This window comes from Miniopterus natalensis, chromosome 11, assembly GCF_054644295.1.
Source record: "Miniopterus natalensis isolate mMinNat1 chromosome 11, mMinNat1.hap1, whole genome shotgun sequence".
Taxonomy (NCBI): Eukaryota; Metazoa; Chordata; class Mammalia; order Chiroptera; family Miniopteridae; genus Miniopterus; species Miniopterus natalensis.
In genome coordinates this window covers 72,354,940-72,379,550 of record NC_142091.1, presented here as the reverse complement: position 1 = coordinate 72,379,550, position 24,611 = coordinate 72,354,940, and the positions used below count along the sequence as shown (strand labels likewise).

General features: G+C 59.3%; 1 protein-coding gene across 5 annotated transcripts in view; it reads left to right on the top strand.

The window, feature by feature from the left end:
* The window catches only part of MACROD1 (mono-ADP ribosylhydrolase 1), a 132,332-nt gene that overhangs the window by 103,926 nt on the left and 3,795 nt on the right, over positions 1-24,611 (top strand). For all 5 annotated transcript variants that reach the window (XM_087821944.1, XM_087821948.1, XM_087821945.1 and 2 more), the window contains exon 4: positions 15,203-15,232. In XM_087821944.1, the coding sequence (XP_087678070.1) occupies positions 15,203-15,232 (30 nt within the window). The remainder of the gene's footprint in view (positions 1-15,202; positions 15,233-24,611) is intronic.

The following is a 24,611-nucleotide window of genomic DNA, read 5'->3' as shown; positions in this document are numbered from 1 at the left end:
AGCAGTTTCGGGGGGCACCAAAGGCCAAAAGTGAATCGGGCTCTGCTGGACCCCCTCCTGGCAAAGCAAGAAATGCAGCAGGGGAGATGGGCACCCAGACAGGTAGGGCTTGCTGAAGCTGACATCATTACTCCGTGACCCCAGGACGCAGGGGTCAAGTCAGCTGTGACATGCAAGGACAGCTTCCCAAGAGAGGTGGCTCCTGAACTAGGTCTTGGAGGGTCAGGAGGAATGTTCTGAGCCAACTCCAGAAGCTTCTACCAGCTTGTTCACAGGAGCTGTGACCTGAAAGAACCTGTGGTTTGGAGACAAGGAAACCTTGGTCAGAGCTTGGGGGATGGGAGTCAGGGGGGCCACGGTGGAGATGAGGTGACTGATATCAGCAGCCAAGCCAGGTGTGCAGGGCCTTGAACAGGCCTGGGGAGTCTGGCTTTTATCTTGGAAGGACAGGGTGCCAGGGAGGCAGTGTAAGTACAGCCGGAGCACCCTCAACTTTGAGATTCAGAAAGATTACTTCATTCAACAAATGCTTGCTGAGCCCCTGTGCCCCAGCAAGCAGTGAAGTTGGGGCCCTGGCCCAGGAGGTCTGAGCTAATCTTCAAGCTGGGCACTCACAGATGGTCTCAGCCCCAGGCAGTGGTCACCTGGGGATGATTTGTGGCTTCAACCTTGAGCTCGACAAGCCCCAGCTCCCCTGCTCCCAGGGTGGCAGTCACCCAGGCAGTGTCCAGCAGCTAGATGTGGCGGGCCCTACCACTGGGCAGCCAAGGTCACCCAGGCCCTGCCTGTAGCACCTCACCTCCCCCACCATCTGCCTACCCTCTCAGCAGTCCCCAGATCTGGATTCTGCTCACCACCTCCCCACTTACCCGCTAGTGACCCCAGGCACTTTCCCAGCCTCGCTGCTCCTCAATTTTCTTATCTTAATGGGGCCATCACAGACATCCTAGGGCTAATGTGACAGTCTTATGAGGTTCCAAGAGGAAAGCTTTGTATACTGTGAAGTTCTGTAAGTGACAACACAGCTCATCCTTATCAGACTGCTGTCAACCAAAGTCGTGCCACTCTTGGCCCTGCTTGGGCCTGTGCTGGGTTGGGGCAGGAGAACCTCATCTCTGCCCTCAAGATCCCCAGGGTCCCCTGGGTCTGAGGACATTTGAAGGGGCCCCTAGAGAACCACAGTCACTGAATACCTCGGTGATGCCCTGGTGCACCCAAGGATGTTTCCCCATAAACCATGAGCATGTGGCCTGTGGGCAGGCTAGCTGTGGGCAGGCTACCTGGCCAGGCACAGCAGCTGTCACCAGAACGTCCAAGCAGCTTCTTAGATCCAAGTCCTAAGGCCACCATGCTCCCCCACCCCCACCGTGCACTAAATCTTTCCATCCTGAACAGCACAGAGCTTGGGGCTCCTCCCCATGAGCATATGGTCAGGGGACAGGAGTGGCAGGTGAGCCCCAGCATAGAATTTCTGGGAGAGCAGGGAGCAAGGCCCCCAGCCCAGAAAGAAGCCCCAGAGAAGGTGCTCCAGGGAGTGGGCACAGCAGGGACCAAAGCCAGGCAGGATGAAGCCAGCAATTCCTGAGGATGGGCACTGGGAGCAGGTGGGACCAAGAAATGTTGGCCTGGGCAGTGGGCCTGGGGAAGCTGCTGGCCAGAGAGGCAGCGCACATGCTCCAGCCACCTGCCTCAACGCTCCCCGTCACCTGCCTCTGGGCACACTGCTGCCCTGGGCACTGAAACACCAGTCCCACTTCCTGCCACTTGGCTGCCTCTCAGCCCAGCCAACTCTTGCCCATCCCTTAGTCCAGGGGTTAACCCCCTGTCCTGCCTGAACCCCGCCTTTCCTCATGAGGCCACCTTCATCTCTGCTCCCTCGGCTTCTCCTCGGCAGCACTCAGCTCAGCCTGTGATTACACATGACTGGTGTGACTATAGTTTTCTTCCGCTGGACGACACTTAGCGTCTCTGAGATCGGGTGTGGCTGTGGCTGGCCGTGTTTTCTTCTCCAATACACAGAAAATAGTGGCGAAGACTTTGAATTGACAGAACCCGTGTTTTATTGGTGACGGTCTCTCCCAGCACCTTGAGGGCATAGCCAGGGCCTCCTGCAGTCCCTTCAAGTCCCCATCATTTGCAATAGGGTCCGGTGTGTGGCAAGTGCAGTCAGATATTGCTGAGTGTCAGAATGAGACTGTCCTGCTGGGCAGTGGTGACAGCTGCTCCAAACTGGGAGCTGCCCTGAGATGATGGCTCCTGGGCCTCAGAGGTGGGCCAAACACACTTCCTGCCCATGGGCAGTGGCAGGGCGGGGTCCAGGTGTGTCTATGGGTGAGGGGTGGTGGGGAGGTGATGCAGGAGAGATCAGGACAGACAGCTGTGATCCCAATACCCCCTGCGGGTTGGGGGGGAGGGGAGAAAGACGGCAGAGAGGATCTGAACTGGGCCTGAGCAGAGGCAGGGCTGTGTCACCCTGGGGAGCAGGGTTCCGCGCCAGCCTGCCTTCCCTGGGAAGACAGAGGCTACGGCCCAGGCTTGTCTCTGATGGGCCCTTCTCTTGTTTGGGAGGCTCCACTTCTCCCCACAAATGACATCACCACCCCCCAACTCCCATCTCTGCCACACACTCAGGGCTGCCTCTCGCTCCCCCCTTCCCTGGCCTGCTCACTCCCCGGCCATCATTCCCAGCAGAGCTAATGCTTTTTATGGTGATTTAAGCATTTCTTGACTCCGGCCATCATTCACCTGTTACACACATCCCAAGTTCGGGAAGGGAGCCGTGAATTGTGTCTTGAGGGACAGTCCGGGTGGAGGGATGCTCATGCACCCAGGTGCAGAGGGGCGGATGGTGAGCAGCTCGGGGCAGAGGGTAGTGGAGATGGGAAGCAGAGGTGAGGTGGGAGTGCAGCCTCATCGGGAAGGAAGCTGGAAGGGCAAAGAGAGGGCACATGACCGAGACATTGGGGAGCCGGAGGGCAGGGTCCCTGAGACTGCCCCAGGAGGGAAAAGAGAAGGACAGGGCCGAGGGCGGTGGGGTGAAAGATGCCCAGGTTTTGATATTGGGGCCTCAGAGGCTCCCCCACCCCTCACTGTGCCTTTTCTGACCCCCTGCAGACCTTCTTTTCAGGGGCTCCTAGCTCTGGACTCCTTCCCGCCTCCTCCCTCTCCCACCCCTGCCCTAGTTTACCACCTTGGTCTCGCCCCCACCCAGGTTCCTGACCAGTCAGGGAGACGAGGCAGAGAGAAGGGCATAGGAGGGGTGGGGAGTGCGCTGCGCACAGAAAGGAAGCGGGTCTCCTTCCAGCATAAATCCACAGGCAGCAGCTCTGCAGCTGGGCTCCCGCACTCACGGGAGTAGGGTGCTGGGAGCCTGTGATGCAGCTCCTGGGTCCTTCCCCCTGGGTCCTCTCTGCCCTTTCCCCAACAGGCTCCAACACCTCAGGGCAGCTGAAGCCACTGAAGATGGGGGCAAGGGGAGCCTACAGATGGAGTGTTCTGAGCCCCGGGTGTCCCTCCTCAAGTCCTGGTGGCACAGAGATGTGGCCCAGGGTGGGGGGGGTCACTCATGGCCCCTCAGGTGCAGCCAGGCCTGGCAGGTTCTGAGCTAAGTGCACTGCTGAGACTGAGACTGGGCCTGGGAGGAGGCACAGAAGAGGGGAAGGGGGAGGGGGGAGGGTGCCAATGATTGGGGGGGGGGTGTTGCCCAGCAACCACCAAGCTGCTACGCTGCCTAGGAGGGATTCTTAAAGAGCTGAGCAGAAAGGCTGGGCCTTGGAGGGGCTGAGGCAGGGCCTTGCATACCAATGGCTGCTATACCAGCCTCCTCCCCCCTCCTCAGAGCAGAGCCCCAGCTGGGAGGAGGGGCACCCAGCCCAGGGGGGACCTGAGGCAGTCAGGGCAGGAACCAGGCTGGGGTCCTAGCTTGTCCCCCACGGCCTGGAAAGGGGATAAGATGGCCACCCTGAGCCTACAGGGCTGGGGGTGCCCTGGGCTCCCAGATCCCCAGGGCCAGGGAAGGGAGGGAGCTGGGACTCCTCACCCCCAACCCACCTGGCCCTTCTCACAGCCCCTGCTCCCACTGAAGGAGCACTAGTTTTAGAGCCAGATTAACCTGCCTCTGCCTCTTCCTGGCTGAGTGACCTTGACCCAGCCACCTCCCCTGCTCTGCCCCGCCCCCCCAACCCCCAAGTCTTTTGTTCTGAGAGACCCAGCCAGGTGCAGGAGCCATCAGTTGCAGGCTGCTCAGAGGAGGCAGGCCTGACCAGGCTGTCTGGTGGGCACTTTCCCAGGAAGTCCTCCCTGGGGTCTAACTGAAGGTCCCTGGGCAGCGGGCTGCCCCTTTCTGTCAGTTTGGTCTCTGCAGCACTTCAAATTCCAAAAGCAGCAAGGGTGAGGATTCAGCTGTGTGGTCTTCCGGCTCCTTTCCTTCCAGGGCAAGTTCCCATCTGTACATGAGGGTCTGGGCTAGATCAAGGGCACCTTGGGGGATTTCTGCTGCTCTCTCTGAAGTCAGGAAGCTCCCTCCCAGCTTCCTGCAGTGGTGGAAGGGGACTCACACACAAAGTGCTCCTTCCATTGACCTGATGGTGCCACATTTGGAAGCTGGTCCCATGCCTGATCCAGTCCTCTATTTGGTCCCTGGGGGTTCAGCATCGCCTCTCTTCCTGGCCCTCTGTCAATCAATCCTTGGCCACCACTATACCCCAGCCCCTGCCCCAGATCCACCCCCTACAATTCACTCCTCCTCAGCTCTGAGGAGGGTCTTTCTAAAGTGCAAGCCTGACCCTGCTGCTCCATCACCTGCCATGGCTCCCCATGGCCATGGGAGAAGGCTCCAGGCCCAGGAGCTTGACTGCCTCTCTGTCCTCAACTCGATCACACTCCCTCTGCAGAACCCCTGCCCCACAGCTCACCCTCCCTGCCACACACAGCTCATTCACCCCTCCAGACATGACCAGACTGGCACTAAGAGCAGTTCCTCAGTACCAAGCCCATGTTGGCCCCTGGGTATAGGACTGACCAAAGAAGACTAGGTCCTCTCCCACAGGCTGCCATGCTGGAAACACATTAACAAACACATTTGAGGATGAGACCATGGTGTGGGCCCCAACAGCAATCAACAGTGCGACAAGAGGAATAGGGCAGGAGGCACTTTAGCTGGGTGGTCAAGGAAGGCCTCTCGGAGGAGGTGATGTTTTCATTGAGACCTGAAGGATGAGAAGGAGCCAGTTTGGAAAGAGCTGAAAGAAGAATGTGCCAGCCCAGCCAGCATGGCTCAGCGGTTGAGCATCGACCTATGATCTAGGAGATCGAGGTTCAATTCCTGGTCAGGGCACGTGCCCGGGTTGCGGGCTTGATTCCCAGTAAGGGGTGTGCAGGAGGCAGCTCATCATTGATGTTTCTATCTCCCTCTCCCTTCCTCTCTCTGAAATCAATAAAAATATATTTAAAAAAAAGAAGAGTGTGCCAAGTAGAGGGAGCAGTGTGTGCAAAGGCCCTGGGGCATTAAAGAGCCAGACCTATTGAAGGAAGAAAAAGGAGGCCAGGAAATTGGGGGGAGTAGAGTGTGGGATGCAGCCAGGCATTCACGGAGGGGAATATGGATTTTATTCTAAGTGTAATCGGAAGCTATTTCAGAGTTTTAAGCAGGGAAGTGACATGATTTAATTTATATTTTAAAGCGATCATCTGAACAACCACTTTGGAGAGCAATTTGGCAAAAACTAGAGAAGTAAAAGATGTGCATATACCACAGCCCAGCAGTCCCGCTCCCAGGCGTATCCCCGACAGAAATCCCAGCACATGTGTGCATGGTGTGGGCAAGATGCTACCGCAGCTGTGTTTGCAAGAGACAAAACTGGTACATTTGCCTGTTGGTCAGTGGGAGGACAGGTGGATGAGTGTGGGACAGTCCCTGACTGGAATATTATACAGCAGTGAAAACACACCAACTAGAGTAGCACAGGCCGACCTAGGTCAATCTCCCAAGCACGGCTGTAAACAGTAGCAGCCAATCCCAGGAGCTCTACTTTATATAAAATGAAGCCATGCAGACTAGCTAATACCCTGCTGAGGGGCGAGGACAATAGCCCCTCCAGCAGATGCATGCAGAATGCACAGAGGGGTCCTCTCTGGGGGAGAGGCTTCCACTCTTCCGTGATGGTGTGTCTGGGGGATGGTAGGTCAAGGGGCCGTGTGCGCCTGCTTTTGTGCACATGAAGTCAGTGGGAAAGGGCAGCCGGTTGCTGGAAAGGATGGGGTGCGGGTGAGGGGCAGCGAGGCGTGGCCCAGCGGGGAGGAGACGGTTGGTGGGCTCCAGGGGAAGTGAGAAGTGGAGGCCTGGCCTGACTGGCTGAACGTTCAGAGCCCACGGGCATGCTTTCCTCCTCCAAACCTATGGTTAATTTTCTGCTCAAACAGCCCGATTTTAAAATGAAGCTCAGAGAGGGCAAGGGGTTGTCTGGGGTCACCCAGCAAGGTGGGGGAGGAAGAACCTGTGACCTGTCCTTAGGGGGAGTTGGGATTGTCCAGTGGGACTGATCAGAGCGGCAAGGCTGTGTTTGGGACCCACCCACACCAACCCTGAGGCCAGGGGCCCTTCTCCAGCCATCCACATTTTCCCTCTGCCATCCACTCTCCCACCCGCCAGGGCTCCGCTGGGCCCCAGCCCCTCGTTCCTGTATAGATGGAGACTGCACCCGGCTGGCTGGGGCCCAAGCCATCTCCGGGTAATTGGGTTTCAGGGATGCTCACGCTCATGGTTATGCTAATGGTGGGACGCTGAGCGCCTGCCCCCTGGCTCCTGGGGGAGGGGAGGCCCAGGCAGCCGGTCCCTGCAGCGGTCCCACAGCTCTGCAGCCCTCAGTGGACCCTTGGAAGTCACACTACCTGATTCAAACCCTGGCTCCCCCACTTCCCAGCCCAGCTGCGTGACCCTGGGCAAGTTACTCAACCTCTCTGAGCCCGTTTGCTCATCTGTAAAGTGGAGAATGTAATATTACCCTCACATTAGGCTCTCGGGGGAGGGAAAGATGAAATGAAAGAATCCACCTGGAAGACTTAGCCCAATGCCTGACAGAATTTTCTTGATAAATATGCTATTAACTATTTTTTGGTTTTGTGTAAAGCCTAAAAGGTCCTACAGGAAAATGTGAGCAGGGCTGGTTGGATCTGAGTGATGAGCTAATGGGCGACTCTCTTTTCTTTTGCCTTTTGTTTATGTACATTATGTTTATGTATATTACCCATGAATTTCTTGCATAACAAAAATACCAACAATTGGAAGATGCCTGGCAACGGGGCTTAGAGAGTGGGTGTTGAGGGGCTAGGGGCCCAAGGGTTTGGGGTCCAGCTTGGGGGCAACTGGCTCGGAGGTTAGGTCTCTAGGGGCAGATCCAAGGAACCCAGGCAGGAGGAGACAAAGCAGAGGCCCAGGCAGCAGGAACCACAACCAAGTCACAGGCTTTGAGCTTAAATGGCTGACTGGATGGCTTTTGTAGGGAGAGGCCTGGGAGTGGGATGCCCAGGGCAGACCAGGGAGGGGGCTGCAGGGCTTGGCAGACATGGTTGAGTGGGCAGTGGGGAGCCAGGAGGTATAGGGCCGGATCGAAGGTTCAGAGGAGACAGAGGAATCAGGGCCTGGCACAGGGCCAGTGAGAGAGGGGCGTCCTAGAAGTGGAGGCCCAGGCGGGTACACCTCCCAATAGATTTGAGGAATTGCAGGGCTTTGCTCAGCGAAGAGGGGGTGAGGGGCTTGGTCCTGGAGGCAAACAAGCCAAGTCTGGCTGAGCAGTATGCTTGGTGTTCCAGGCTTCAGTCAGACCAGTGGGATTTGAATCCTGTCTACACCACCCTAACCTGTGTGGCCTCAGGCCAGGCACTTATTTGAGCCTCAGTTTCCCCTTCTGTAGAACGGAGCTGCGCATTCAGCGAAGTCCCCATGACTCCCTGGTTCACCAAAGTCTCTCTGGTGAACAAACCTCCATAAGCTGCTGTCGTTATGGGACCCCAGCTTCCGTGCCCATTGCCACTGTGACACTCTATGGGGCCATAATAGTTTTATAGGCATTTAAAACTTTATCATTTATGCCCCACAAGGGCATCAGTTAACTGACCTACCCACCTTACAGATCAGGAGACTGAGTCCCCAGGGGGTAGAGCAACTGGTTCCAGTTCTCAGCTGGGGGTTTCAGGACCAGGCTTGGCAAAGCACAAAGACATTGGCTCCTCCCGCTAAGGGCTGTGGCCTTGGGAAAGTCACTTCACCTCTCTGGGCCTCAGTTTCTCCATCTGTAATGGGACCAGAAGGGTTGGGCGTGAACACATACTCGTGTTCAGATGATGAGCAGAGATCCCGTGTGAAAGCCTGCACTTGGTGCCCATAAATGTGAGCCCCTTTGCCCCCTGTAGTTTCCCCCAAGCCTGGGGAATGTCTAGTAACCCTCACACTTTCACGGGCAGCCCCACCTCAGAGGACAGTGACCTTGGCCTGAGGGGACAGAGTTTGTTAAACACGGCAACTGCTCACAGCTTGAGGTGCCTTTGATGTCTTGCTTTATCTTCGAAAATTCAGCACATTTTACATTTTATTCATGTGGGGCATTTCTCATCTAAAACATGTTTTAAACGACTCACCTTCAATAACATGAGTGCCCACCACTGGCCTGGGGGAGTGGGGGCAGGGGCAACACGCTGCTTTCCCGAGAACAAAGCCCACTCCCCACACCTGCCGGAGCAGCTGGGGCAGCCAGTCAGTAATGAGCCATCACCTTGTAGGTACCAGGCACTGTGCCAGGCTCTGGGGTACAGGTGAGCAGTAGGGGCCCAGCCCAGGTGGGGCGGCGAGGCAGCCCAGAATGGGGCAGAGCAGTCAGGACACACAGGCATTGGCGGGGGGGGGGGGGCAAAGGGGCTCCCACTCCCTCAGGGAGGTTTGGGAAGGGATCCCCTGGACCGTGCGGTAGCCAGTGGGTCCCTCTCCTGCCCCCATTGCCCTCTGACCTTCTCTCCTACTTTGCAGACCCACTCTCTCTTCTTCAGCCCCAGCAGCCTCCTGAATGTGCCTCCAACCCACCAGGCCGACTCCTGCCCCAGGGCCTTTGCACAGGCTGGCTCCCTCTCTTCAGCAGGTCCCTTGACTCCCTCTAGATCAGTCCCCACTCTCTTCCCTTTTGTCCCCTTCACGACCTCTGGTGCTAATTCTCGTTCAGTTTTATTCTCGTTCTGTTGTCTCCCGGCCCCGCTGGATGATGAGCTCTGTGCCTGCAGGGCCTTGCCTGGCTATGTCCCAGAGCCTGGCACTTAGTAGGGACTGGCTGCATATTTGTCAAATGACAGAAAGCTGAGATCTGGCCTCACAAAGGGGGATGGAGGACAGCGGGCCAGGCCTACTAAGGGTGTGGGGGAGCAGCCCCCAGCTCCCCGAGCCTGCCTGGCAGCCTCTCCAGCATTTGAGGCCAGGACAAGGTGTTTGGAGCAGCAGTCAGGGGCATGTGTCAGCAGTGGACCTTGGGAGCACACAGAGGGACTGTGTGAGCTCAAAGTCACCGCTCTGCCCACGTGCACGCCTCTCCCTGGCCCGGTAACCTGCTCAGCGCTTTCCTCAGGTCACTGAGTCTCCTCTGGCAGCAGCCCCCGCACGGGCCCCTCGCCTCCCTTGGTGCCCCCCCACCCAGGGCTGGAGAATTTAGTTCCCATCAAGGAAAAGCTCCTATCCCGCCTCCTGCCACTGCCCTTGGACCAGCCCTGTCGCCTGCACACCCCCACCCCAGGTCTTGCCTCCCCAGGGCCCAGCCTCAGCCCTAGGGGCAGGCTCCTCTGCAAGGCCCCATGGGTGCAAGCCTGGGCTTCAGAGCCAGGCAGGCCCGTGCCGCCTAGCTGAGTGACTCTGGGCACAGTCCCTGTACTACCTGTTCGGTTTGTTCAGTAAGTTGTCAGCAGGCACCAGCTGTGCACCAGGCTCTGTGCTGGGAGCTGGAACACAACTGTGGATGAGACACACAGGGCTACGGGGTGGGGCAGCAAGGTAGGCACTCAACTGGGAGGTGATGCTGGAGGCAGTGACTCATAACCCATGGGAGGGCTAAACCAAGGACTCGAGCTAGACCCTGGAGCTGATGCGATCCTCACGGCTGACTCCAAGGGTGGGAGATGGTAAGGATGTCTTCCAGGCAGATGTACCAACACATGCAAAGGCCCTGGGGTAGGGGGAATGGGGCAAGTCTGAGGACCTGAAGTGTGGCTGAGGGAGAAATGGAGGGGAGAGGGGAAGCAATGAAGTGATGAGTCCTGGAGCCCACAGGCCTAGGTTAGGCTAGGGATCAGTTCTTTATCCTGAGAGCCAAGGGGAGCTGTGGAGGGTTTGATCAAGAAGCTGGGGGTAAAATAGGAGATTCTCGAATCTGCATTGTGAGAAGGTTGTTCTCCATGGATCAGTTCTCTCATCTGTAAAATGGGCCAGTAATGGTCTTCAGTACAGGGTGCGACTGAAAGAGCCCGTGTGAGTTTGGAGCTGACCTGGCCTCCCCCCAGCACTTCTGCCACTGTGGGCCCTTTTTCCATAAAAAAATATTAAAGTTAGATTTGATTACTTTATTGGCATAAAGACAAATATATTAACATTATATATTAAAACATTTTCTTCAACCTTAAAGTTCACTTTTTTCTTAAAAGAAATTACAGTATTTTCATGGGTCCCTAAAAGTATTGTGGGCCCAAGACACATGACTGGGCCCCCAAAGTGGGGGCTCTTTCTCTAATGAGTGCTGGGCGGGGGCAGGGGCAGGGTGGGGGCACCCAGAAGAGGAAGAGGTATCTGTGTGCCCTGGAGGCTCCCTCTGCCCTGCTCAGCTCCATCTCCTCCCATCCAGTCCCTACAGCCCCTTTGATCCCCCCTCCAGCTGTGGAGTCAGGCCCAGCTGACCAGTGCCCCTCATCCTGCCTAGGAAAATGCTGCCACATTAGGCCCTTGCGCAGTGCCCTTCCCCTTGCCCTTGCCATGCCCCCCTCATGCCTCTCCTCTGAAGGCGCAGCCTCCCTCCAGCCTCAGCTCACAGGCTACATTCTCCTTGAAGCCTGCCCAGGGCTCTTGCATGTCCCTCCCCATGGCATTTATATGCTTCCTCCCTCCCCATCCAAGACCGGGAACTCCCTTCCTCCCAGGGACAGTGTCTGGTTCATCTCTGTATGCTTGGTGGCACCTGGCACATGGGTGGCACCCAATTAAAATGCTTTGTGTGCAGAGTAAAGAAAGGGCCCTCAGGGTCTGCCTTTGCCCTGGGGCCTCCTCTGACCTCTAGTGACAGTGGCCAAGCGTTCTCCCTTTTACTGGGCAGTGGCCGCCTGCCAGCCCCTGAACTAGGTCGAGAGTTGAAGCACAGACTGGGGAGCGACATCACCCTGCCCACTGGACAGCAAGTGCTGGGGTGGGGGAGGGGCTGGGGCCCCCCAGAGGAGGCTTGCTGGGCCTGAGAAGGCGTGAAGTGGGGCTTGGGAAGTACACTGCATGAGCAGCAGTGTGGGGGCAGGGAGGGGCCCGCAGAATGTGTGGGAGACAGGAGTGATGCCCCCAGGGCCCCCAGCCCCTGACCCGGTGGCCCACCACTGGGGGACAGAGGATTTGGTAGTGACTGGTGACAAGGGGTGAGGGCCTCATTTCTGCCCCAAGGTCACAGGCCCAGCACTGAGGCTGGGAGCCAGTTCATCAAGCCCAGTGGAGCATGGTACAGGCATATGTGGGGGCAGGGGGACACAGCAAGGCTAGGGGGACACAGCAGGGCTGGACCGCCTTGTGCTGCGGTGGGAGCCAACCAGCAGGTGCAGATGGCAGTTCTCAGACAGGCACCTCTGCTCCCAAGGCCCTCCCTCTGTCCCAGGAACCTACCCCCTCCACAGCCAGAATAAACCTCATGCCCCTCCCCAAGCCCCAGGGCGAGGCTGGGCCCAACTCACCCAGCCCCTCAGGAGCTCAAAGGCCCCTGCTTTGCCGGGGCAGGTTCTGGTCCTTGGGTAGAGCCAGGTCAGGAGCCCGAGCTTGGACTGGAGGTCCACTGCTCATCCCCACATCATTCTGCAGCTCAGCTGTCACCACCCCTCAGCAGAAAGGTGTCAGGAACCCTTCCAGACCCGGGGGGGGGGGGGGGGGGGGGAGGAGGGGGAGCAGAGGGGAAGAAAATGGGCGCTGACAGCCAACCATCCTGTTCAAGCCCCTTTCCCCACTCCCCAGTCACTCTGTGAGCCTCTGTTTCCTCATCCAAGAAATGGGAGAATCACCAGTTGTTATTTGGGGAGCATGAAGGGGTGGACAGCAGAAGCAGCAGGAGCTAGAGACTCAAGGCCAGCATCTGGGGTAGGTGAGGTGGGAAGAGCCGGCCCGGGCCTGGGGATCAGAAGGCCTGGGACCACCCTGCTTCAGGTGGGAGGCTGAGTGGCACATCCAAGGGATGGCCTGTAGGTGTCTTTGGCTCTGCCCTCCTTTTTTGGCATCTTCCCCAAACCCCCAGGCCATTTACCTGGGCCGCCTGGCCCAACTGAGCACCTTGGTGAGTCTCATGGGAGTACCATGTGGCCAGGCCCCTGGGGAGAGAGCCAGACAGGGGCCCAGGGAAAGAGCAGGGGAGAAACTGGGTCCTGACCACAGGGTCACTGCCCTTCCCCCTCAGTCCCCACCCATGGGGCTGCTGAGTGTGGAGGGCTGGAGGCAAGGGACACTGCAGATCAGCCTCCTAGGACACCCACTGAGCTGGGGACAGGCAGGTGACCGGTCCTCTGTGCAGCCCCAGTCTGAGCCCCTGTCAGCCCCACCTGACCTTTCTTACCTGTGGCAGGTAATGCCACCTGGCCACCTGGCCAGCCCTTCCCCCCGCTCAGCCTTGTGAAATCCTTCCTCTGCCCCAGGCCCACTTCCTTGGCCCCTAGATATTCCTGGCCTGGCAGATGTCAGACAGGTCACCCCAGTTCCCTCATCTGAGCAGGGTCACACACGGTGGGGGTCAGGGGGTGGCGGGTTTGTAGGAGGTTAGCATCTCCTTCAGACAGGGGCCTGCACAGCAGCAGGTCAGCGCCCCCTCCCCTCCTGCCCCTTTAAGGCTCCATGCCAACCCATTTGGCACGGAGCCCTCAGAGCGGGAGCCAGCTCATTTGCAGCTGGTGTTAATTAAGAGAGAGGTGATGGGGGAGGTGGGGAAGGGCCATGGAGGGCAGCTTCCGACAGCCGCCAGGACTGCCCTGAGGACCAAGGGAGCCGGGGGCTGGACCCGCTCGACCTGAGATACCCCTGCTGGCTCTGGGACAGGGCTGTCCAGATGCCCAGCCCCTCAGTTCTGCAGCCAGACCTGCTGGGGCAGGGGTGGGCCTACTGTGTGCTGTGCCTTGGTGTGGAGGAGGCGAGCCCAGCCCTGGCCATGGGGAGAGGCTCTCTGAGTCCTCGGGCAGTCTGCCTTGAGTTCAGCCTACTTTTCAGCTTGGCTTTGGAGTCAGACAAAGCTACTTCCAATCCTGCTACTGCCATATGCAACTCAACCTCTGAGCCTCGGTGTCCTGATCTATAAAATGGGAACAATAGCTCTTCCCCCGTGGCTTTGTTATGACAGTGAACAGGATCCTCTGTGTGAAGCGCTAGCTCCTCCTGTGCCTGGCAAATAGCTCTCCTTCTGTCATTGAAATGCAAGTTCCTGGGGCAGAGGCCACATCCAGGGCCTTTTCTGGCTCAGCCCCTCAGCCGCCTGCCTGTCTACCTGTCTGCCTGGGTGTCCCACCGTGGTCCCTCTCCTGCTCTCACTAGGATCCGGCTCCAGCTGCCTCACCACTGCCCCCGAGTTCCCCGCAGCCCCCCACCCTGCTCTGGGAGCGCGCAGCCGCTTCTCGCCTCTCCATCTTAATTAGCTGCTTGTATTAATCTGGCAAGTAACGTGGCAACTTGCAGCCCTGGGTTTTCGGGCTGTGGAATTAATTATTCCCCAAGCGAAGAGCTGTCAGCTCTGGGAGACCAGCCACTCGGAGCCACCGACACCACTTAGCAGCATCCACAGCCTCCGTGTGGCACCCGGGCCTGCAGCCTGACCAGCCGGAAATGGCCCCCACTTCTGGCCCCAGCTCTTCTGTGTGTCCCCTCATACAGAGGGGCTGCACCATGACCTGGGGAGGTAGGGTGGTAGGTGCCAGAGCGGTGTGGGAGCTGAAGGCCCTGCCTGGGAGCCAGGGCTCCTGGGGCCAGAGCGGCTGTGGCACAGCTGGTCTCGCCACCTGGGCAACGCCTGGGCCTGGGGACACACCTGCCCTGTCTTGCCATCACCTGCCCTGATTAGCACGAGCAGCTAACAGATGCAGCTGTGTAGTCAGGCGCTGGAGCCCCTGCTGGGGAGGGGGCACTGACCTGAACAGCCCTGACATTCCGGAGGAGAGGCGCCAGCTTCATTCTGCCCCAGCGTCGGCCCCGGGGAGAGGTGGAAGGGGGCAGCCAGCTAGGCAGAGCGAGATGGACCGGGCAGCCACAGCGGCGGGCAGCCCAGCTCTGCTCTAGGGAAGGGGGGAAGGGTGGGAGCTCCCTTGCTTCACATCAACCCTGTAAGGTGGCCTGTTCTCCCTGGGGAAACTGAGGCACGGAGAAAAGTAGCTCGAGTCACCCATCCGTTGACCACGGCTTTGGGTCCAGGCCCTCACTGCGCTGCCCTGGGACTGGGCCCTCACATCACACACGGTTTCATGTCCTTGCCCCCCACACACTCAGTCACTTACCACAGCTGCAATAATACAGTTTCCCAGTGGCTCCAAGTCTGTGTCCCTCTGTAGCCTGTGAGCCCCAAAGGCAGGGACCAGGACTGCCCTGTTCGTCCCACATCTCTGCACCAGGCCAGGCACAAATGGGCCTCAGGAGGCACTGTGGGCAAAAGAATGAATGAATAGCAATGGACAAGCGTGGCTGCAGGTTGTCTGCCTCTAGACCACATGTGCAGCTGCTTCTGGGCTGAGCGGGCAGGACTCTGGCGGCTCCGAGGCCCTCCCTCACTGCCATACGCATCCCAGGCCCACAGGCCTCAGTGGGAGAGGAAGCCCCGGCCCCTCCACCGCCCGCTTACCTGTCCGAGCTCGTAGGAGACCCCATGCCCAGAGCCTGAAGGCCCAGCTGGCAGCCCTACCTCCGCCCTGCACACAGCCTCCCCCACCAGCCACTCCCCAACTGACCAGCCTCTTCTCTCTCTTGCAGCCAACAGCTCCCTGCTCGGAGGAGGCGGTGGTGAGTGGACCCTTCCTGTGGTCTGGGGGCATGGGGGTGGGGGGTGATGCCACTCCTCCACAGCTTCTCTCCCCTGGCCCCCTGGCCCCTGAGCTTCGATTGCTGCTGTCCTTTACTGCCACGGCCTTCCCATCACCCCCCAGTACCCCCCATGTCTCTGTCTCTGCCCATCCTTTCTGCCTCCCTCCCCCTCGGCCTTGTCTGGCCTGCCATCACTGTGGACAAAGCCAGACACCTGGTGGCAGGCCTGGGTCCCTCACTGCTGGGTGACCTGGGCAGGTCCCCTCTGAATAGAGGCCTCCTGGTCTGTAACTGGGAGGTGGGGGACATGTGAGGTTTAAAAGGGCCCAGGGCCAGGGACTGGGGGCCTGCCGATGTGGGAAAAGCCCAGCCCTGCCTCTGACCCTGACATGCCCTCAGCATGCTCTGTGCCCCTTTGGCCTTAGTTTCCCCACTTGGAAGGGCAAAATTATCGTCTGCACTCTGCCCCGAAACCTTGAAAGGTGACTCTGCGGCCAGCTGAGGTCTCGTACAGTCAGGGAGAGCCCTGCCAACTGCTGAGCCCTCGAGAGCAGCTGTGTGTTTACCAGTGTTAGTGGCCACCCTGAGGCAGGGGTTCCCACAGGCCAGCTGGGCAGGAGGTCCTCGGTCAGGGTGGGCTCCGCAGCCAGGCCAAGGTCAGCAGGTGCCATGGGGGACAGCCCTATGCCCCAGGGCCCACCTCCCTGGCCAGTCCTACCCAGGCTGACCCCAGCCCCTCGCCCCCAGCCCCTGGGCCGCACGGGCTGGGCTGCCTGCTGTCCGCGCAGGCAGCAGGATGATTGGTGAGGCAGGGGCCAGGGGTTAATGCGCCGTCGGATAAATCCCGGGGGCTGTGTTTACGGCAGCGGTGGCGGGGCCCAGGCCAGGTTTTAAAAGGGGGAAAAATAAAAGGGGCAGTGAAGGTCAGGAATAAATAAGAGCAGCGCTAAGAGCTGTCGGTGACCAGCCAGGACGCAGGGGGGTCTGTTTGTGGCTGGAGATGTTTTCCCTCTCTCCCTCCCCACTTCTCCTCCAGCTGTCCCTGTGGAGGTCACAGCTGCCCTGGAGGCCTCACAGAATGAGGGGGCTTCGCTGGAGGCTGGGGGGCCACAGACTCTGGGGCCCTATTGACTTCGCACCTGCTATGCTCTGCCCATAGCCACCCCTCCCCTTCTGCTCTTCATCACCCAGTGATTGAGGGCCTGCTGGGTGCCAGGCCCTGCACTGGGTGCCAGGACACATCCTGCCCTCCCAGAGCTCACAGTCAGGATGAGAGCACCCACCATTACACAGGGTGGTCTATGGGGAGGGGCTGCTCATAGGCAAGGTGGGGTTCAGGAAGGAGCGCCTATCCAGGCTTGGGCATCAGGACGGCTCCTGGAAGGAGGTGGTGCGTCCACTGGGTGGGAGAGAGCTGGTGAAGAGCAGTAGGAAGGGTGTCCCGGGCAAAGGGAATAGCACAGGTGAAGCCTGAAGTGAAGGAAAGAGTGGGGGCTCGGGGAGGCTCAGAGGATGGGCCCAGCCAGGAGGAGGGGAGGCGGGAGCTGATGCAGGAGCCTGAGACCACCTGAGCAGCTGGTTTATTGTCTGTCTCCCCGAGAACAAAAGCTCCAGGGGCATGACTATCTCTAGCACCTGGAGCCCAGTCTGGCCCACAGAGCAGATGCTCAATAAATGGTTGTTGAATGAATGAATGAACTACAGGTGAAGGCAGGGATGGCCTTACATGTTGAGAGGAACTTGCTGACGAGGACAGGGAGCCACTGAGGTTTTTGGCAGGGCAGGGTGTGCCTCACAGATGGCCTGGTGACCTCACTCTGAGAGGTCAAAGGGTACCTGCTCTGGCCAGACTAAGGGGAGAGGCCCCATGGGTGTCCCTCTAACTCCCCTTCCTGCATCATTGAGGACGAGAGGAGGCTACAGCCGCCCCCAAGTCGGCCAGACTGACGCAAAGATGGATGAGGTGAGCCAGGGCCCGGGAGGAAGTGGGCCCGGAGTCTAGCCTTTTAACGCTGGCTGAGATTTATGGAGCCGCCGCAAGTACTCGCTGGGGCTGTCACTCTGCTAATGTGATTGGAACAAGGTGGAGGTGGTGGGGAGGGGACTGGGGGAGGGGCGAGGCCGGGGCTGGTAGGGGCCTGACACCCGCCTGGGGCTGGAAGGGAGAGGGCCCCAGAACCCCTGGACAGCTCTGCCCTCACGTCTGTTCCCTGTGCCCTGCACCACCGCTGGTCTGGTCAGGTCCATCCGGCCATAACCCACCAACCTACCAGGATGGGGGGCATAAGCAGGAGTAGCCTGGGACTGGGGGGCCCAGGACCCCACCCCACCTGACTCTGCCTAAACAGACCCCAATCTTCCTATGGGGTCCCCTGAAGTTCCATCCTTTCCTCTTGAGTCTACCATGAGGGGTTCAGGCCTCTAGCCACACCCAACTCACCTGTCACCACTCATTTATCTACTCACCCACCCACCCATCCATCTCCTGTCACCCCCACCCACCTCCCAGCCATCCATCCATCCACCTACACACCCTCCTCCCATCACCCCCACCCACCTCCCAGCCATCCATCCACCTACACACCCTCCTCCCATCACCACCACCCACCTACCCCACCATCCGGGCATTTAACCAGCACTGGTCCCATTCAGCCTGCCCTGGCCGCCGTTTAGAATGGCCCAGCTGGCCCAGCCTACCATGCCGCTCCTCTCGCCTGCTCTGTGCCTTTCCCACAGCACCGATCCCCCTTCACAAACTGTCTTATGTTTGTTTTCATTGTCTGTCTCCCCACTAGAATGTCCTCTCCCCAGGACAGGTTTCTGGGGGATTCTGTGGGGCAGTCAGTTGCACTCTCTGTGTGCTGGGTCGTGCCCTAGAAGCTGGGACACAGGTCTAACCATCCCGGGGTGCCCTGCCAGTGCTGCAGCCAAGGGACAGCAGGCAATAAGCGAATGGGGTCTGGGGCAGCTATCAGCTCAGAAGGGGGCCTGGGGCCTGGCCTGCAGAGCTTTGGTGCAGTGAGCCTATCTTTTTACTGCTAGGGTGTGGTGGTTCAGAGAGGGAGAGGACTGCGCCTCTGGGGAGCGGGGGCCCCCAACCTCAATGAAAGCTCCCAGGGGCTGCGGGGCCAAAAAGACTTACCCCATAGCATCGGGGGCTCCTGGGCTTGTCTCCCTTTGAGGCTGAGCCCCCTCCAGGCCCTGGGGCCAAACCAGGTGGTTCTGGCTATAGTGAGGAGCCCCCTACTCCTCATTCCTTCCCAGGGCTCTTTCTGAGTATGTGTGTGTGTGTGTGTGTAGCAGGGGACACCTGTGTCAAACACTGGGACTCGGGACTTGGCTCTGCCCTCAAAGAGACCCATTTTGGTAGAAGGCTTCCCAGCAGAGAGGGCATTTGACTTGGGTCCTAAAGGCTGAATAGGAGCTCAACAGGTACGCAGGGGTAGAGAGGCCCACCAGGTAGAGGGCCTGTGCCTGCGGGGGAGAGACCTGATGGGGCTGGGCAGCCACCAGCGCCCCGGCCAGATCCTCAGACCAGGAGACTGCCAGGCCCTCTCTCGCTCTCCCGCCTCTCTCTGGAGAGCCTTTTACTGTCTCGATAAAAAACAAAACCAAAAAAAACCACCCACTATTTTTAAACACACTCTTATTGTATGGTAAGAAGGGAGGCGGGCCCTAAATCAGGGTGGGAATCGACAGGGCCCTGACGCGTGTCTCTCCTGTTTATTGGGACTGAAATGTTTACCCGGCGATAAGGAGCTGGCTTTCTCGTGGAGATTTGTGCGCGCTTTTCCAATTACCCCTCGTCTTTCTCTGCCACTTTTGCACTAAAGGGATAATAAATGTATCGGAGCATTTCAATTATTCATCTAAATCATGACTGCGCCTGCCATGGCCAAGCTTTAGTGACAGATTAATTCAGGGATGCCTTCCTCTGCCTGCATGGCCGCCATCTCTGCTCCTGCCTGGCAGTGCCCCGAAGGGCTGGCCAGAGGGGTGGCGGGGCTGCAGTCAGGCAGGTCCCTGGCACACGCAGGTGGCAGAGCAGGATGGAGCCCCGACCCATTCCACACACACTGCCAATGATACTCCTTCCTCTGGAGGTCAGCGGCCCCACCCCAGCCTGCAGGAGCCAGCGCACACCCGCCCTCCAGCCCACTTGGCCCTGCACAGTGCCCCATGCCCACGTGGCAGGTCCACATGTGTGTACCCTGTGCCCCAGTGTTCCAGGCATGTCATGCACGAGAGAAGCCAGGGTCACACAGTTCTCCTGCCCCAGGTCCTTTGCACATGCCACTGCTGTGCCTGGGCGCCTCTGCCTTCCCACCGCAACCTTCCTGCCTAGTTATCTCAACGCCAGGCCAGCCTCTCAGACCACCCCTCATCCCTGCTCTGGGGGCCTGCCACACCCCTGGCAGTGTTCTTGGCGCCAGGACACAGCAGACTCTGTCCCTCTTGGGCCAGCATTCTGTCACCCTTAATAATCAGACTCCATTTGTGTGGTTACTTAAGTACCAACTGCTCCCCATCAGACCATCCCCCTGAGGGGCACATACAAAGAGTAGGTGCTTCATGTATACCTGTGTGTGGGCTGGCTGTGCCCAGACCCCCCACCCCAGCCCATGTACCTGTGTGCCCTGTGCACAAATCCCTCCCCCATCGTGGTGGTCCCTCGCCTCTGGTGGAACCTGCCACGCTGGGCGCACTCTCCCTCGTCACACAGGCACAGATGACCCTGAGGGGCAGTTGGCCCCCCCCAGCTCTCTCGGCCTCGCTGGCTATACACGCTTCTCTCTGTCTCTCTCTCTAGCTCGCTCGCCGGGGTCTCTCGCTGTCTCCCTCTCACTTGCTCTCTCCAGCGCTCCTCCATGCTGTCTTTCTGACACTGCCCTCTCCCCATTTCCCATCCTCTCTTGCTCCCTCCCTTCTCTCTCCTTCTCTCCTGCTCTCCTCTGTTCATAGCCAGTCAGGCCCAGAGGGTTAGAGAGGCCTCTGTGTAACCTGTTAGCTTGCCCTCTGGGCACCCCTGCCCAGCACTACCTCCCATTGCCCTGTGCCTCCAATCTGCAGTTGCCCCCCGGGCCTGGCACAGCAGGCAGACCATGTGGCCTCCGAGCCCCCTGAAGCCAGGCTGTGTGGGGCCGGCCCCTCCGGACTGGGCTGGGCTCGGAGGGACCAGTCCACAAACTCGCTAAGCGCCACTATGTGCCAGGCTCGGGCGGGTGAGCGTGCGGGGCGGGGCTGCGTCGCAGAGAAGGGCATCTGGGGTGAGGGAACAGCAAGGGGCCCAGAGGACCTCAGCCCACGCCCCCCCCACCCCCCCCGCTCGAAACTTCTCAGCTCAGTGGGATAATTTCAGGTTCCTGCCACTGCCCACCAGGCCCTGCTGCCCAGCTGAGCCCTCTGCCTGGACCTCTCTTTCCCTGACTTTCCAGAAGCCAGTTCTTGTCACTTTCTCACCTCTGCTCAGATGCTACCTCCTCAGAGGCCTTCCCAAGCATAAACAGCACCCACCCCTCCCTTCAGAGCTGTTCTTCCCCTCCTCCCACAGAGCTGTCACCCTAGGCCCCCTCCCCGATGTTGATGCCGGTGGGAGACAGGGGGGAGGGCCAGCAGTCATCTCAGGTGGAGCCTGGAGGGAGCCCCAGCCTTACTCTGAGTTGAGGATTTATTTCATGGACTCCTGGGAGCCTCAGGAAAAGGTTATGAGTTGGGGAGTGACAACCTGCCCCAAATAAAGGCCCCAGATCACCCTGCCACCCCTGTGTGGATGCCAGGACCTTGCTGAGCCCTCCCCGCAGAATCTCACATACCATCACCTCAGTGCTATGGGATATACCATTAGCTTCCCCATTTTGCAGATGAGGAAACTGAGGCACCAAGTCCCTTCAGATGAAAGATGCTCCCCACCCCCTCCTCCCTTGGCCCTCACTGGGTAGGAGGGATAAGGAGACTCCGTCCCCCGTGGGGGCTCTAGCATAGGCTGGTGGGGCCCATGCCCTGCCCCCAGCAGGCAAGATGCCACCAAGCCCCCGCATGCAGCTGCCACAGGGATTTTTAATAACGGGAGTGATTTTTGCATGATGAATGAGGCGCTGCCGTTGTGTACATAATGAAGCCCTAATGTTTTCAAATCCCCATTTAAGGAGCTGATCTCACCCCATAATGAATTTCAGATCACATCATGGTGCTGTTGGCCATCTATCTTCTCCCTGGGGCGCCCACCCGCCTTGGCACCGCGAGGGTGGGGCCTGACGAGAGTGGGCACTGCCCCTCCCCACCACCGTGGGCCGATGGGCCAAGCCCAAGACTAGCCCAGAGCCGGGGGCTGGCCTGGGTTTGCTGAATGAATGAGTGACCGGGAGGCATGAGTAGAAGCACAAAATCAGTCCTGGCACTGGGCCATCACATGGGGTGGTAGCCCCCAAGGCTCAGTCAGGGCCTGGGAGGGAAACAGATGGAGAGGGCAGGGTGGGCCGGGAGAGAAGGGGCACAAGGCCCCGGGTGGCTCATTTATCCAGGCTTTATGGTTGGGCCGGCCCTCTGCAGGGTTAGGGGCCTGGAGGTGCAGCAGCTGAGGCTTCTGCCCTTGACCCAGCTGGTACTCTCTCAGGGACTCAGTTTCTACACCTGCCCAGCACTGGCATTTGGTGTTTGTGCAGGTGACTGGGGCTTGGGCAGCTCCAAGGTAGCACCCCTCTGCCTGGATGGGAAGTGGTCCCTGGGGCCCAGACCCAGATGCCTGCCTGGGCTCAAGAGGCACAGCCTTCCCCCAGCCCCCTCAGGCCTCAAGCCCACTCCCAGGGCTTTCTCCAGGACATCTAGGCCCCGGCTGTTCATCCTGTGCCTCCGGTGAAGGAGGCCTCAGGGAATGAGGGGCACAGTCATCTCCTGCTTACAGAGTCTGGGCCTCAGTGTCCCCATCTGTAAAATGGGATGACAGTGTGATAAAACCTAGGGCACTTTGGTACAGTCTCTCACTGAACACTCATGCCAACCCTGGAGGGAGGGGCCATCACTGACCTTGCACAGATGAGGAAACTGAGGCACAGAGAGATGAAGTGGTGCAGCAAAGGGGTGAAGGAGCTGGGGGAGGGGACTTGGGTCTCGCTGGGCTGGGTCTGCTCTGTCACCAGGAGCCTGGGAAGAACAGGGCAGGCTGAGGGCTGTGCAGGCCTCACAACCCCCACATGGCTGAGAGCCTGGCTTTGCCTCCAGGAGCTTCGGTCCCTGCTCCTGCTAGATGGCTCTTAGCTTCTGCTCGCCTCTGACTGCGAGACCTTGGACAAGTTGCTAAATCACTCTGGCCTTCAGTCTTTCATTCCCCAGGCCACCATTCAGCCTATGTCAGTCCTCCCCACAACTCTGAAGCCAGTTCTGAGGCTCAGAGAGGTTAAGTGACTTGCCCAAAGCCACTATCGAGCTTGTGGGCAGGATTTCTGGGAAGAGAAACCCCAAAAGGGGTGTGTACAGGCCAGACCCACCAGACAGTGGAGGAGGTGGAGGGGCAGGCCCAGGGCCAGTCAGGGTCTCCTGCCCTCTGGTGGGGCACAGCTGCCCCCTCTCCCCCAGGCCATAGACCTCCTCGATTTCCTGTAAATAATTAATTAGCCCCTGCTTGCTTGTTTGTTTAGCATGAGGAATGCTCCCCCACTGAGATGCATTTATTGCTGAATAAATTTAAATATCTAATCTTTCCTTCATGAATATTACAGCACCCTAAATAGCGGCCAACATATCCTAAGCGCCTTGGCAAATGGCCCCCACAGGAGCCTGCCTGCCTGGCTGTGAGGCTGCCTGGCTGCCGCCCTGCTCTCTCCCGGTGCCCTTCCTGCTCCTGAGCCAGCCCTTCCTGACCTGGGCCTGTGATGAAGGGGCTGTGAGCTGAAGCCCCGAAGGCTGTGTGGGGTGTGGAGGCCACTATCTGGGGGTCGTGCCTGGGACCAGGCAGAGGGTCAGGGCTGGAGCAGAGAGGGCAGCCAGGTTCCCAGGCGGCGGCAGCATCTGAGGAGCTCGGGAAGCCGGCAGGGGAGGGAGGCGGGGGACGGGGCAGAGGGTCTCCAAGGCAGCCTTGCCGGGGGGACGCAGCTGGATTAGTCAAGACCTCGGCAACCAGAGCTCCCCAAGCAGTCCCTCTGTTGGGGAGGGGGAGTGTTGATGTGAGGAGGGGGACAAGAGCCAGGCTGCAGGGGCTGGCAGTGAGGAGGGACGCTGACACAGCAGGTATAGTGTCTTCCCAGAGTGGGTGAGGGGAGAGGCAGAGCCAGCCAGCCAGGGCAGGAGGGGGTGGGGCGGGGAGAGACAGGCCCTTTCAGCGCCCCAGAGGAAGCAGAATGGCACCTCTGTGTGACCTTAGGCAAGTCTCTCACCTTCTCTGTGCCTCAATTTCTCCTCTAAAGCAGGAAAGATAGTAACGCCTCCTAGGGTGGCTGTGAGGATGGAACAAGAGGGTGGATGCAAACCGCTCAGCACCTGGCAGTTACTCAGTAAGAGGCAGAAATGAAGGGGCCAGATCCGGGAGCTGAGCGGTAGAGGAGGCAGGGAGGGCCCAGGGCAAGGCTTCTGGAGGAAGCAGGGTCCAGCCTTGACCTGCTGGAAGAATCTGAAGCTGGCCCCACTACCCACGTGGGTCAGCCTCCCCAGGACAGACCCGTTTTCTGCGGGTCGGGGTGGGTGGAGGTGAAATTGGAGGTTTGAGGTTTGTTTGGATGTGGCTGAGGGGCCCAGGGACAGGACTGAGGGGTCAACTGGCATGAACTGGGGACATCTCCTCCCACCAGGCAGCCCCAGGGGCCAGGCGCCAGAGCTTTTCCAGGTGCCCCAGGGTCAGGTAGGGAGGGGCGGGAACTCTTTCTTCAATGGAGCCCCAGGAAACCTCCTGCTTTCCGCCTCCAGGGCTTAGCTAAGCCTAACACAAGTCAAGGACCAGGGCCTGGGGTCAGAGCCTCTGGCTAAGACAGCAGGGGTCCTCTCTGGCACTCAGAGGTGGGAGGACAACAGGCCGGTGTGTGGACATGGAGGGGGCAGGAGGGGCCAGTCTGTGCTCTGGCCCAGGGGTGGTGCCCAGGGTCCACCCCTGGTCTCTGCTTTGAGGGAACTGCTCACCTGGGCACCTGCACAGCAGTCACAGGGTCTGACCCTGTCCTGGACAATGCTGCTGGGAGGCTCCAGCCCCAGCCTCTGCTCGCTCCAGCTCCTCCCACCTCATGCCCCCAGGTCAGTCCCAAAGGCCTGGCTGCAGGCCTGTCCACTCCAGGAAACATTAAATCCCTGCAACACAGAGCTCAGTGAGCTCCACTTCCGCACACCACCCCCTCCCCCCAGCAGCAGGCCAAGGTCACCTGCAGGGTGGACAGCA